Source organism: Panthera pardus, unplaced genomic scaffold, assembly GCF_024362965.1.
Source record: "Panthera pardus isolate Hobbes unplaced genomic scaffold, ASM2436296v1 HiC_scaffold_13, whole genome shotgun sequence".
NCBI lineage: Eukaryota > Metazoa > Chordata > Mammalia > Carnivora > Felidae > Panthera > Panthera pardus.
This window is the reverse complement of record NW_026526688.1, coordinates 191,356,643-191,371,221: the sequence shown is the minus strand read 5'-3', so window position 1 is coordinate 191,371,221 and position 14,579 is coordinate 191,356,643. Positions and strand designations below refer to the sequence as shown.

General features: G+C 47.9%; 1 protein-coding gene across 1 annotated transcript; it reads left to right on the top strand.

Moving 5' to 3' along the window:
• Positions 1-3,829: 3,829 nt before the first annotated feature.
• CLRN2 (clarin 2) lies at positions 3,830-13,886 on the top strand. The gene is made up of 3 exons (XM_019453898.2): positions 3,830-4,296; positions 9,903-10,082; positions 10,727-13,886. Exons 1-3 carry the CDS (start codon positions 4,044-4,046, stop codon positions 10,990-10,992), a joined length of 699 nt encoding a protein of 232 aa, XP_019309443.1. The 5' UTR covers positions 3,830-4,043; the 3' UTR covers positions 10,993-13,886.
• Positions 13,887-14,579: the final 693 nt, after the last annotated feature.

The window sequence follows — 14,579 nt, the reverse complement described above, 5'->3', positions numbered from 1 at the left end:
GGCAAGGGCCACCCATCCAGGTCCTGACCATGAAACTGGAGGATGAATACCTCCTCCACCAGGAGGCGCTCCCGAGAGAGGATAATATAGACAGATGGCTACAAGAATTCCCCTCGGTTTGGGCAGAGACGGGGGGATAGGACTAGCCGCTCACAGGACCCCGGTCCTGGTAGAGCTCAAGCCAGGAGAGAGTCCGGTAAGGATCAAACAATACCCCATGTCTCAGGAGGCCCGGAAGGGGATCCAGCCACACATCCGGAGACTACGAAGCCTAGGGATACTAGTTCCTTGCCAGTCTCCCTGGAACACCCCCCTACTGCCGGTCAAAAAGCCTCACACAAATGACTACCGACCAGTACAAGACCTCCGGGAAGTAAATAAGAGGGTCACGGACATACACCCAACTGTTCCCAACCGATATACTCTCTTGAGCTCCTTGGCACCCTCCAGGGTCTGGTATACTGTACTAGATTTAAAGGACGCCTTCTTCAGTCTGCCGCTGGCACCCCAGAGCCAACCCTTGTTTGCCTTCGAGTGGCATGATCCGGAGGAGGGCTACAGTGGGCAACTCACCTGGACACGGCTACCTCAGGGATTCAAAAATTCGCCCACCATCTTCAACGAGGCACTACACGAGGACCTGGGTGAGTACAGAAGGGAGCACCCTGGCCTCACCCTCCTACAGTACGTAGATGACATCCTGATTGCTGCCAACACGGCCAAAGACTGTGAGCGAGGGACACAGGACCTGCTGTCTACCCTGAGGGCCTTAGGGTACCGGGCATCCACGAAGAAGGCTCAGATATGCAGGGAGAGGGTAAGTTACCTGGGATATATCCTAGAGGGCGGACAGCGGCGGTTATCAGATGCCAGACAAACTGACCCTAGGACAGGAGATCTGGATCATGACCCCACATGCCTTTGAAGGGGTCCTGAAACAACCTCCTGATATATGGATGAGCAACACACGTATGACTCATTACCAGAGCCTCCTACTCAACCCTCCACGAGTGCGGTTCCACCCCAGTGCAGCCCACAATCCTGCAACCCTGCTGCCCAAACCTGACCTAGGTGCCCCGCTACATGATTGTGCGGGAATCCTGGAACAAGTACATGGATTCCGGACGGACCTGACCGACCGGCCCCTCCCCGATGCCGAGGCTACTTGGTTCACTGATGGCAGCAGCTTTGTGCGAGACGGACACAGGTATGCGGGTGCAGCGGTGGTCACCGAAACGGACACCGTATGGGCGGAGGCTCTACCCTCCGGAACATCAGCCCGGCTCGTCGCCCTTACCAAGGCGCCAATGTTGGGAGCTAGAAAATGGCTTAACAACTACCGGACTTGGGAGACCCAGTTTTACCAGACCAGCCCAAATACTCCCAGGAGGAGTTACAGCGGATCAAGAAACTCCCCATGGCCCAGGAGATAAAGGGATGGTGGTATACACCTAACAAGGAGCTCGTGCTGCCAGACCGGCTCGGAGTCTCAATATTAGAGCACATGCATTGGTCTACTCACATGAGGGCCCGAAAATTAAAAGACTTAATCCGACATGACAGAATCAAGATTCACCAACGGGACACCAAAATAGAGCAAGTTGTATCTGCCTGCAAGACCTGCCAACTCACCAACGCGAGAGCCACATCAAATAAAAAAGGAACCAGGCTCAGAGGCACTAGACCGGGAGCCCAATGGGAAGTCGACTTCACTGAAGTCAAACCAGGAAAGTATGGTTATAAATATCTTTTAGTATTTACAGACACCTTCTCTGGCTGGGTGGAGGCATACCCAACCAAGTATGAAATGGCTCAGACGGTGGCTAAGAAGCTACTAGAAGACATCTTACCCAGGTATGGTTTTCCTGCCATGGTAGGATCAGACAACGGACCAGCTTTTATCTCGCAGGTAACACAGGCAGTAGCCAAGGCGGTGGGGGCAAACTGGAAATTACATTGTGCTTATAGGCCCCAGAGCTCAGGACAGGTAGAAAGAATGAATAGAACCCTAAAAGAGACCCTTACCAAATTAACCATGGAGACTGGCAGGGACTGGGTGACTCTCCTACCGTACGCCCTTTACCGGGTTAGAAACACTCCTTACGCTCTGGGTTTTACTCCCTACGAGATCATGTTTGGCAGGCCACCCCCTGTTATTCCCAACCTTCTGGCTGAACTTCTTGCTGAGTTTAAAGATCAAGAACTTTTTCTTTCCTTGAGAGGGCTCCAGAGGGCGCACGAGGACATTTGGCCGCGCCTCCGTGCCATCTACGAGGCTGGCCCGATCCCAACACCTCATCAGTACAGGCCGGGAGACTGGGTCTACATCAAGAGGCACCACTGAGAGACCCTCGAGCCGCGCTGGAAGGGACCCTAGATCGTGGTGTTGACAACCCCCACCGCTCTCAAGGTAGACGGCATCGCGACCTGGGTCCATCACACCCACGTTCGGCCAGCGGACCCCTCCTCGATCCGGAAGGACTTTGTCACGCGATGAGCCGTCAATCAGGACCAACACAACCCGCTCAAGCTCACCCACCTAATATTGGTAACTCTGTTAACTCTGCATGTCATTGCTCATGCTGCCGGGAGTCCCCACGCCCCCCAAAACATCACCTGGCAGATCATAGACACCAGCTCGGGGACAATACTTAATCAGACGTCCCAGAGCCACCCCAGGGACACTTGGTTCCCAGAACTTTGCGTAAACCTCCAAACTCTGTTCCCCTTGTCACCATAAATGCAGCCGGTCCCATGATTGGGTCCGTAAGCTACATGACAAGGGGGGAATGAAAGGGTGGGCCTACGCCAGCCGACTCCATCTTGTTCTGTGTCCTTCACCTTGACCACACCTCCTCCCCTTGAGTAACCGCCCCCCCTCACCTGCCTAACAGGACTCAGACCCTTCCCCAGCCAATCGGCTGAGGCCATAGCCATTACCTCACCAACTGCCCCTAGGCCCCAATAAAACCTTTGTCCTTTTGAAACTCGCTCTCTCACCACTGCCGTCGGTGCAGGTAGGGGATTGAGCTCGAGCTAGCTCGAATAAAGGCTCTTTTGCTTTTGCATCGGACTCGGCTCCCTGGTGGTCTTTGGGGATCACGAATTCTGGGCATAACAAAAATCAAAACTGAAAAGCCACAGAATAAGATAGAAAGTAGGGAATATTTCATTACTAGTGGGTACAGATTAAAGGAAAAAACAAAAAAAAACAGATCTTTAGTATTAGAAGAAACAAAGCCCCCAGCAAGGTGATCATTTGCTAACACATTAGGAAAACGCTTCTCCACAAGGGTGGAGGTGGGGAGAGGACTGTGAGTGTTGGGGTCCAGGCTCCCCAGCAGCCACACACACACACTCCCCCTGCAGTTTTACCCATGGCAGATTCACCCAGTGATAAATCCAAGAATCATAAAGCCTTGTATACACATTTCAGTTGAAAGCCTTGAGAACAGAGGTCATACCATGGTATTAATAACAGTTCTGGAGATTCTGACAGCAGTGACATTTTAGAGAAAGAAATGCCCAGGCGAGAAGCAAAGAGATGGACATTCGACACCATGCGTTGTTGGCAGTATTCAAGTGCTAATCGTTACATGTTTGTTTTCCTTCTACTGTATGCATTTTTTGAGAATAGTTAGTGTCTCTTTATAGTCAGACCTACCTAGTTTTGCCTGCTGATAATTTCCTGGCCGTTAAGAGGTCCGCACCAGGGTTATTTAAATACCTGAACTGGGGAACAATTAAACCTTCTGCTGAAACATTAGTCTAGTGGGAGATATAGGGTTACTCCCTTCAGTAACACACTCCTCTACACTCGAGAGTCCGGTGAAGGCAACGTCTGTAGAGACTTCCGGATGTGGTTGTAGTAAACATGGGCTGTGGAGGCAGGCACTGAGGGAGGACCAGGAGATGCGCTTGAAATTCTGAAATGATGTGTTTGGAAGAGCTGACGTTGGAGCAGGGGATTGCAGAGTGTCCAGAAAATGTCAGCGACCCCCGCCACTGCTTGGACACCTGTGGGCTGACCTGCATCCCCTAGAATGCCTGGATGGTTCAAAAAGGCGTGGTATGGGCTGGCGTCTTTACTCAGCTTCTCCTCCTTTATCCTGATCATTGTGGCCCTGGCAGTGCCCCACTGGCTGAGTGGGAAAATTCTTTGTCAGACTGGAGTGGACCTGGTCAATGCCACGGATCCAGAGCTCATCAAGTTCATTGGGGATATTTACTACGGGCTCTTCCGAGGATGTAAAGTACGACAGTGCGGGCTCGGGGGCCGCCAGTCCCAATTCACGAGTGAGTATGTTGGGGGGCACGCAAGCTGCTTTAGAACACTTACTTTGTTTTACTTTGTAAGGGTGCCTATGTCTAACTGTGAAATTTGACTTCTGCCTCAACCTAAGGCATAATGACAAACTCCACAGTAACCGAAGGGTTCCTGTTCAGCACCAAGAAGAGACCTTTTTTCTCTCTGCAGAGACTTATAGAAACATTAAAAATAGGGATTTCTATACTTCTGTAACTGACCTCTATTAGGAATAACTATTAACATATTGAGCACTTACGTGTGTCAGCCATTCTGCTAAATGCTTTACATGGCTTCTCTCTTCTAAGCCTTATAACACATTTATAAAGAAGGAATTCTTAACGTTCCCGTTTTGCAGAGGACTACACTGAGACTTGGAGGGGTTATATAACTTGCCTGAGGTCCCTCAGCCAGGAAATAGCACAGCCAGACTTCAGACCCTTGCCGCATGACCTGGGTGTTCTCAGCCCAGCACGCACGTTCCCACTTCTGTTTATATAAAAGCTCCCTTATCTGAGAACGGGCAAATGTCTGTGTGCCTGGGCTCTGGCATCAGACTATTGGGTTGAAAGCCCAAGTTGGGCACTCACTGGAGGGGAGACCTGGCGCAAGGCACTGGGGGCTCTCCGTGAACATGAGCAGGCACAGTCCTCCGCTGACAGCCAGTCTCACGTCACAGCTGCTCTGGATGTAAATAGAGCAGGAATCCAAGCCCAGCTTATGGAGGGTCTTCTGGGAATTGGAAAACAAAGCAAAAAAAGACAATATTCTGTAAGCCTTTAGAATCCATTAGATAGCTCACAAGAACAGTGTCCTACACAACAAGAATTAATATAATGCAATGCAAGGAGATAAGGAATTTTACTCATTTGATTTCAGTATTTCAGCATTGTAGTTTTTAGAATCCTGCCCAGGGTAAGTATCTTATTAAATGAGTGAAGACACAAAACTGAAGCCATTGATAAACACAATAATATGAATTGGCATTACTTATATACATGAAGGAAATACATATTTGTTATGGATATCCAGGAAAAAAAATCTCTGGGAATATTTCTATTTACCCAGCAATGGAATTGGACCAGGGATATTGTAAAAATAGCTTTATTAAAAACATTACACAAAAAACTGAAAACACATACACGTAGAGGAATAGGGGCGCATGGGTGGCTCAGTTAAGCATCCAACTTTGGCTCAGGTCATGATCTCGTGGGTCCGTGAGTTCAAGCCCCATCTTGGGCTCTGTGCTGACAGCTTGGAGCCTGGAGCCTGCTTCAGATTCTGTGTCTCCCTCTCTGTCTTCCCCTCCCCTGCTCCCACTCTGTCTCTCTGTCTCTCTCTCAAAAATAAACAGTAAAAATTTTAAAGATACATTTTATAATAAAAAAGCAAAAAAATAAAAATAAAAATAAAGGACATGTTAAAAGGAGACCATGGAGGGGCGTCTGGGTGGCTCAGTCGGTTAAGCGGCCGACTTCGGCTCAGGTCATGATCTCGCGGTCCGTGAGTTCAAGCCCCACATCGGGCTCTGTGCTGACAGCTCAGAGCCTGGAGCCTGTTTCGGATTCTGTGTCTCCCTCTCTCTGACCCTCCCCCGTTCATGCTCTGTCTCTCTCTGTCTCAAAAATAAATAAACATAAAAAAAAAAAAGGAGACCATGGCAACTATACACAGCAGGTGATTCTGAATTAGGTCCGTTTGCTGTTAAAGACATCAATTGGTGAGACAATTGGTAGAATTTGAATGGGGCGTCAGGATTAAATGGCAGGCCTGTACCAGTGAACTCAGTGATTTTAGTGCTGTGGTTCTGTAAGAGAATCTCTTTTGGAATGAAATAGACCCTAAAGTGCTGAGGGATACAGGGACAATTTACCTTTAAATGGTTCAGGAGAAAAAAAAATCCCTTGTACCATTCTTGCAATTTTCTGAAGTTTGAGATTCTTACAAAACCACACACACACACACACACACACACACACACACACACACACGTTTTGAGGGAGAAATGGCACACTTTTTAATAGTTGTAGGTAATTGAAATTAACAAATCTCACAAAAGAAGTTCCAAAGCTTGAATTAGGGAGGGACCATCAAAAGCAGCACAGTTCCAAAGACTTTAATGAGTAAGAGATTGCTTAGGGAATGTAGTAAAAATATATAATTATATATCGGATGTGTCATGTGACCATGGCAACTGCTTTCTTATCTACTAGATAATTTATCTATTATGTTTATTATTTATTATCTGCCTCCACCCCTTTGGTATGTAATACCACAAGGGCAAAGATTGTGTTTTTTTCATCCATGATCCCAAGTTCCCAGAAGAATGCCTCAAAACACTGGCACTCAAAAGCATTGGCTGAATGAATAACAATAAGTACTTTTAAATTCATTTGTACTAATGTTCACGTGCAAGACACCAAACTTGTGACCTGTGCTACACTAATCCTCCACAACCCTCCTAGTTAGAAGGAAACTAAGACTCAGAGGTTAAGCAACTTGCTGAAGGTCACAGAGCCCCAAATGCTGGAGCTGACCCCAACCCAGGTATGCCTGACCCCAAAGCTTCCTACTTTCCACCATATGCTGCTCCTTCTGGAATTTGTGACTGGCAACTTTACCAAAGCAGGGCATCACCCTAGCAGTCTTTACTGTTCTCCTGGAATTCAGCAAAGGGTAATGAGGAGGTGGTGGAAGAATGGGGAGTTCTCAAGGGTGGGAGGAGCCAGGGTGGACAGATCCCATTAGAAATGACAGAGTGGTTACCCCAACAAATGGTGGGTGTATTAGTTCCCTAGAGCTGCCATAACAAAGTATTATCACAAACTGGGTGACTTAAACAATAGAAATGTATTCCCATGGTTCTGGAGGCTGGAACTCAGAAATCAGCTTGTCAACAGAGCCGTGCTCCCTCTGAACCCTATAGGCAGACCCCTCCTTGCCTCTTCCAGCTCCTGGTAGCCCCGGGTATTCCTTGGCTTGCGGCATCCTCCCTGTGTCTCTTCACACGGTCTTCCCTTTGCATGTTTCTGTGTCCAAATTTCCCCTTTTATAAGGACACCAGTCACATTGGATTAGGGCCCATCTTAACAACCTCCTCTTGATTGGCTCTGGAGAGACCCTATTTCCAAATAAGGTCGTATTCTGGAGTTCTGGGGCTGAAGACTTCAACCCATCTTTTGGGGGAAGGGATGGCAGGAAGGGCACAATCAACCCGTCACAGAGGGTTTGAGGTGGCAGATGGTGGGCCTGGCATAATTTAGGAATCCCTGAAGCACAAACACTGTTTCTGGAGAAGCAGCTAGAGCAGAGACCAGCTTTGCGGGAGAAGGGGACCCAAGGAGAACAGACAGACTGAGCCCTTCCACGGCAGCACCAAGTAAACCCCTGCCATCCCAGCTCACAGAAACGTAAGCTACCCAACCAGATGAGCACATTCTGTTTGCCCTCTGGAGGAACTCAGTAAATGCTCCTTTCCTCCTCCTCTTCCTTCCCAGGTGGATAGGAGACAGCCCCCAGGGTTTATCTCTGAAACAGCAGAACTGTGTGAGGATCATAAAGGGCATTTTAATGTCACCTCTGAGTAGGACAATATTCAAGAAAGTTTTGTTCCCAGCTGCCGTGGGGGTGTCCCAGGGGAGGGTATAAAACTTCCATTCCCAGCACTTGAATGTGACTCCCCTGGAGCTGGGGCGGGCTCCTCCTGTGTGGGCTGGCCTTGCACCTGCCGCTGGTCAGGGACAGACTTTGCACTGATCACAAAGTGTTCTCTCAGGAAGGGCTGAAAGTTAAAAAAGAAAAGGAAAGAAAAAAAACCCTAAGGGACACTAAGAAGGGAGAGAAGCAAAGGTTAAAGAGAAGCCTTGCCAAGAAAAATCCCTTGGAAAGAAGCTCTGGGTAAAGTTTCTGATGTTGGCAAGATAACCGCATGGAGATAACTACAAATGGAAATACGGAACTGGAAAGAAAGTTAGATTGGAACTAGGATGTAAATGTGCAGTGTCTAGAAACTTCTCAGTGGAAAGGACTTTAAAGGGAGAAGGACAATTCTAGTTCTCAAGCTTGGGAGACACCAACCTCTTGTGAACATAGGGAGTCTGGTGAGCCAGCAAAGGACCAGAGGGGAAAGGGGCTGGGGGTGGGTGAGTGGAACCAGGAAAGCTTTGAGTCCTGGTTCCCAAGGGGGGACAAGGAGGGGCAGGTCATGACATCAAATGATGAACCAGTGAGTTCGAGCTCACAAAGTGGACCCCAATTTAACCAGCAGGTGCTCAGTAGAAACCCTGCAGTAGCTTCAGAGGAAGGGGTATGTCCAGGCACTCTAACTTCTGTCACTTTTCATTCTTCATGTGTAACTACTGAAAACAGCGATCTAAACTGCATATGTCATATAGTATCTAGGTCTATAGTCCTATATAGAATTCAGAGTCACCTTGCCCAAAAAGAAGGGACCTAAGGTTCAAGCATGTGGGGAAACAAGTTTAATAAAATTCACTTTATATCCTTGTCACAAGCACTGAATGAGATAACCATGTAAAGGGTTCAGCTCTTTACATGACTGTGTCCAGTAAACGTTGATTACCCTCAGTTCATACACAGCTTTTGCTACCCCACTGGACTGATGAGAAAACTGAGGCTCTGAGGGCTTTCCCCAAGTCAGAGAGTAACAGTAATAACAGCCACAGCCACAGCCGCCATTTTGAGAGCTCACTCTTTCCCAGTCAGTATCTATCATATCGTATCATTTCATCTCCACAGCCACTGTGTGGTGGCCAATAGAGAGAAATCAGATACAAATTAATATCTGACTAAATTATCCTGCCACATTAATATGGGAAATTAATATTCTGATAGAATATTATTCATCACAGCATATATTCTGTGCAATATGAGAATTAGTGTCCATCATACATGGGAAAAATGCCCACCTTGCTGCGGGATCCAAGATGATGCTCCTGGCTTCCTATTAGCGCTTATCAAGTGCTATTATTATTCCTATGCACTCTACTCAATCCACTCAATGACCTGGTAAGATGGGTAGGGGAGTGGCTTAGAGGATCCTATTTTATACTTGTGGCAAATGAGCAAAACTGGCATTTGAACCCAGATCTTTGGGTGCCAGGTCTAGGCTTCCCTCTGGGACGCCCTTCTATACTCTTCACAGATGTACCTGAAATCTCTTCTACCGCTCTGATTTAATGAAGGCAACTCTCTGACCCAGGTTAAAGCTTTTCAATTGGCCCTCCTTGGCTGACTCTCTCGCCAACCACCTTTGCTAAAGAGGCACCGTGTGGGGCTTATGTACGTCAGCTTACCCCGATCCCGGGGCTTTGAGGGCAGTGCCACTTAAATCGCCAGCTGGGGCACATTTTGATTCTGCATCCAGTGCAAGGAAGAGAGGACTGTTAGTCAACTGACAAGTGGCCAATCGGGCTCCGTGAATTGTCTCTGGAACTCTCCTGCTTTTTGAAAACCCAGTACATGTTGCCTGGCCCTCACTCCCCTCTATTACAGCCTCAGTGGTAAGCAAGCCTGGACTTTATGAGCTCCAACCGAGCTCTGACATGGAAATTCTGTCTGTGTCTTTTCTCCCCAGTCTTCCCACACCTGGTGAAGGAACTCAATGCAGGCCTCCACGTGACCATTCTGCTGCTCCTCTTCTTGGCCTTGGCCCTGGCTCTGGTCAGCATGGGATTTGCCATTCTCAACATGATCGAGGTTCCATACAGGGCAGTCAACGGCCCCGGGGGCATCTGCCTATGGAACGTCCTCGCAGGTAAGGAAGGCCCCCAGGGAGAGAAATTCAAGGCGCTGCCACCACCAGGTGGTGGCACTTGAATTCCAAGTAGATGGGTGGGGGCATGAAGGAATTAAAATGCCTGCCTCAGCCTTTGCTTCCCTGGTCTATGACCTTTCATTCATGGGCACGAATGTCCTCTTTACTGAAAGTTGAAGGATCTCTGTAACAGTAAAGAGCCAAATTGGTGGCACGCATGAGTGGCTGAGGACTTAAAGCAAAAAAGAGAGGTTGGGGTAAGAGGAGAAAAGAGAAGACAGAGAGGTGGGGGTGGAAGGTGGAAGGGAGGGCATTGTGGGAGGAGGTGGGGAGGTGGGGCTACCGCGGCAAGAATGGGAGGGGCCCTTCTAAATGACAGCAGAGGAGGCACCTGGGATTTTACAGGCCTCTTTTCATTTAAACCCCACAGCTTCCTTAGGAGGCAGAATTATTACACCCATGTTTACAGGTCTTCACCTTGGGGTTGAGTCCGAGCCCCACCTTGGGGGCATAGAGTTTACTTAAGAAAAAAACAAAATCCTAAGAATTTTTTCAGCCCAAAGCAAGCTTGTCACCTGTGCCACAGAAATGCCACCTCACATACCACCATCACAGGTGTATGAGGGTGACGTGTTGGCTTTCAGGCGGAGTCGTGGCCTTGGCCATCGCCAGCTTCATGGCCTCCGTGAAGTTTCACGACCTGACCGAGCGCATTGCCAACTTCCAGGAGAAGCTCTTCCGCTTCGTGGTGGTGGAAGAACAGTACGAAGAGTCCTTCTGGATCTGTGTGGCCAGTGCCTCGGCCCATGCAGCAAATTTGGTAGTGGTGGCGATCAGTCAAATTCCGCTCCCCGAGATTAAGACCAAAATCGAGGAGGCCACGGTCACGGCTGAGGATATCCTGTACTGATCGCCCTCTCCTGCTCACACCCGAGCCTGAGTCAGTTCTGCAGTGTGAACGGGGACCTCATTTTTTGTGCTGGCTTTGCAGTCCGGAACACCTGTGCTCCTAAGAAGAAGGAAATGGAAGGAGAAAGGACGGTGCCTGGACCAGAACAGAAAGGTTTCCCCAACCCCTGGCATCCCTGCCTTTCCCTCTCACTGACCTTGGAGTTAGAGACTCTGCTTCTTGCCAGCTGTGTGGACACAGACGACTCACTTAATATCTGCTTCTCAGTTTCCGCCTCTGTAAAGTGGGGGTGGTAAGGACCTCACAAGGTTGTAATGAGGTTTAAAGGGGCAGTAATGTTGCCAACCTGTGAATCAATATATGTATCTACAATCAGAGCACTCTACAAACACAAGGTACTGAACATTCCACTAAATGCCTGCAGACCCCTCTATTCCACACAATGTTACGGGGGATATAAACAGGCATATGGTAATATCCCTGTCTGTCCGCCAGAAACATCTAAACTTTCCACAGGACACAGGAATCAGATGGCAACAATAACACTCAGAATGAAAGTAACTTACCTTTTTTTAGCAGTTACTACACACTGGACACTGTCCTAAGAGTTCTACATATATTAGGTCCTCACTACAAATTCAGATCATTGGTACTACTTTATTTCCATTTCATAGATGAAGAAACTGAAGTACACAGACATTGAGTAACTTGCTGACGTCAAGAATTCAGTTGAAGAAGTCTGCAACCAAAGTTTATACTTGTAACCCACTTTGCTAATCTGTTGTTTGAGGTTCAAGCAGTTGGAATGCAATGTGATAAACACTGTGACGGAAAATGCATAAAAGACTGAGGAAGGGATTAACTCTTCCAGATGCGATGTGGTATTAAAGAAAGTATCACAGAGTTGACATTTGATCTGAACTTCGAAAGATGAGTAGACTTTTTCCAGTGGTGAAGGAAGCAGGTCTGGAGAAGGGCATTTCAGGATGAGTCAGTAACGAGGGGGAGGCACAAGGTATGAAATTACAAAGAGGGCTTGGAAGCATGTGAATATGCAATGGTATCAGAATGTTGTTCTAACTCACCAGTTAGATCAACCCTGCTGCTTTGTGTTGGGTTTCCCTTAAGTGGTCCTGTGGTGGTTAATCACATGTGCCAACTTGGCTAGGCCACCATACCCAGATATTTGGTCAAATGCTATTCTAGATGTTTTTGTGAAGGTATTTTTTGAATGAGATTAACATTTCCATCAGTAGACTTTGAGTAGAAGAGGTTGCCCTCCATCATGGGGGTGGGCCTCATCCAATCAGTTGAAAGCTTTAGGAAAGACTGATCTCCCTCAAGGGATTGGGAATTCTGTCAGCAGCTTGCTGCTGCAACTCTTCCCTGGGGCCTCCAGCCTGCCAGCCCACCCTGCAGATTTTGGACTTGCCAGTGTCCACAATCATGTGAGCCAATTCTAAAACAATTATCTTTCTCTCTGCCTGTCTGTCTCTGCGTGCACACACACACACACACACACACACATCCAACTGGTCCTATTCGTCTGGACAACCCTTCCTCATACAGGTACAAAGCTCATCTGTTCATCTTCCCACAGTGCCGGCTGGGGTGAATCCTTTCTCAGATCTGCTGTCTTCATGCCAAGTAAAAGTCATCTAATCCCCTAAATTAGTTCCATCTAACATGACACCCGATTTGGACCTGCTCTACCTTTGCTTACATGCTGAGCTTCAGGAGGTTTCCATGGCATCTTTTCTGTTCTAATTGCTTGTGATTCCCTGCTGGGCCCCTCCGCCCCTTCCAGCCCTCTCTCCCCATCCCACACAGGGCCGCAGTACTGTTTAACAGACTGACATGGCTCATCAAATATGCAGATGGCACATGGCTGGAAGGGATAGCTAACAGCGTGATGGGAGAGGGATCCAAAAGATAGTGACAGACCGCAGTGCTGTCTTGAAAACAAGTGGAAATGTCAATGTCCTCTCAAGTTTATCATAAAGTCCTGCAGACAGTTGAGAAAAAAAATCACACAAGAGTGGCAACAATTTATTTTACGATAAATATGTGAGACTCTTGGTACATTTATTCATTCAGTGAGTATTGAAACTGATCTAGGGGTTGGGAGTGGGGCAGAGAACAGACAAACATCCCTGTCTGCCCCCCAGAGATTTCATTCTCTGAGCGCCTGGGGGTGATTCACACGGAGACCGCTTATAACATCGGTAGCCCGGCCACAGCCCTCAACCTGATCACTGCTCAGGTATGTGCAGACTGCCACACAGGGGCAGAGGAAATTGAATTTTGCCTCTAGTAGTGGAATTCCCTTATTAAGATGGTACTCTTGACCAAGTTGGATGTGTTCCAAGGAGCCAAAATGCAGGTGTTTGTGAATTTTCCCGGTGACAGGGTCCAGAGCTTTTTGGGTTTCAAAAGCATCTGTAACACCTTAAAAGCTTCAAACCGTGACCCATCATGTAGCAGCCATAATGTTACCAGAGATAATCAGGTTCGGTCTGAAAGGCATCTCTCAGGGTTATTGCCAAAGAGATTGCTGTATGGAATTTAGCCAGTTTTGATGGAGGAAAGAATGGGAAGGATTATCTGGGTCACACGGTTTGCTCACATGATCACTCAAACGTATAGAGAAAATATAGCCCCTTTACTTTGACTATAGTTAATCTTCTCTTTTCCTGAGTAAGGAGAAAATAATAATAAATGCCCAGTCCAGTTTAAATTTAACCCAACCTTATCATTTATACCATCATTCAGGTAATGTGAAGCTTTCTGGGATAAAATGGCTAGTTCTTCAGGTAACTTCTCTCTTGCAGGTGGTACTAGGGTTATGGGAGAGAAGATGATTCTAGAGTTATGGGAAAGCAGATCATGCACACACTTACTCCCTGGAAGTATCCCCTGTCCTCCTGGTTGGTGGTGGTACACTGGCTGGGCTCTTTGGAGTCCTGTCCCCCGGCTGCTGCTTACCTGCTAGTCATCCCAGGGCTGTCTCAGGCAAGAGTAATTTTTGAAATGTTCTGTCAACTGGCCAGAGCCTGGTCACTCCCTGGAAGACTTGCCCTCATCTTGGATCCTACTGGCTGCAGACCTTGAGTGACAACCAAGTCCGCCATCTGCTGTCCAAGCTGTCACCTGTCAACAGCCAGGCTCTCCTGCAGTCACCCACGTGCAGTCTAGGAGCCCCACCTGGTGTCAACACAGCATCCTGTCCCATGAGGCCCTGGGGACACCTTTCCATTCATTCCCTCTTGTGAAGTAACTAAGGTGATTCATTGGCTCGTATTTCCCCCAACCACACTTCGCACTTGAGTGGTTCCCTGCTGCTAACAGAAGGTCCAAGGGGGGGAAAGGTGGTAATTTGCCTTAGGTGAGGCCCAGCCCTTTCAAGGTCTCCATTTCCTTGATTACAAAATGAGGAAGTTACACTGCATGATAATGACCATCATCTACTGTAGGCCAGGGACTTTCCACGCTGTCTCCCTCATTCTGACCACAATTATTCAAAATAAATATCATTGTTTTTATTTTACGGATGAGCGATTTTAGGTTCGAAGAACTGAAGTCACTTG

Coding starts and splice junctions, on each gene's coding strand:
- CLRN2 (XM_019453898.2), top strand. CDS start 4,044: ATGCCTGGATGGTTCAAAAAGGCGTGGTATGGGCTGGCGTCTTTACTC. Junction 4,297..9,902: donor CCGCCAGTCCCAATTCACGA/GTGAGTATGTTG, acceptor TTTTCTCCCCAG/TCTTCCCACACCTGGTGAAG. Junction 10,083..10,726: donor CCTATGGAACGTCCTCGCAG/GTAAGGAAGGCC, acceptor GTTGGCTTTCAG/GCGGAGTCGTGGCCTTGGCC.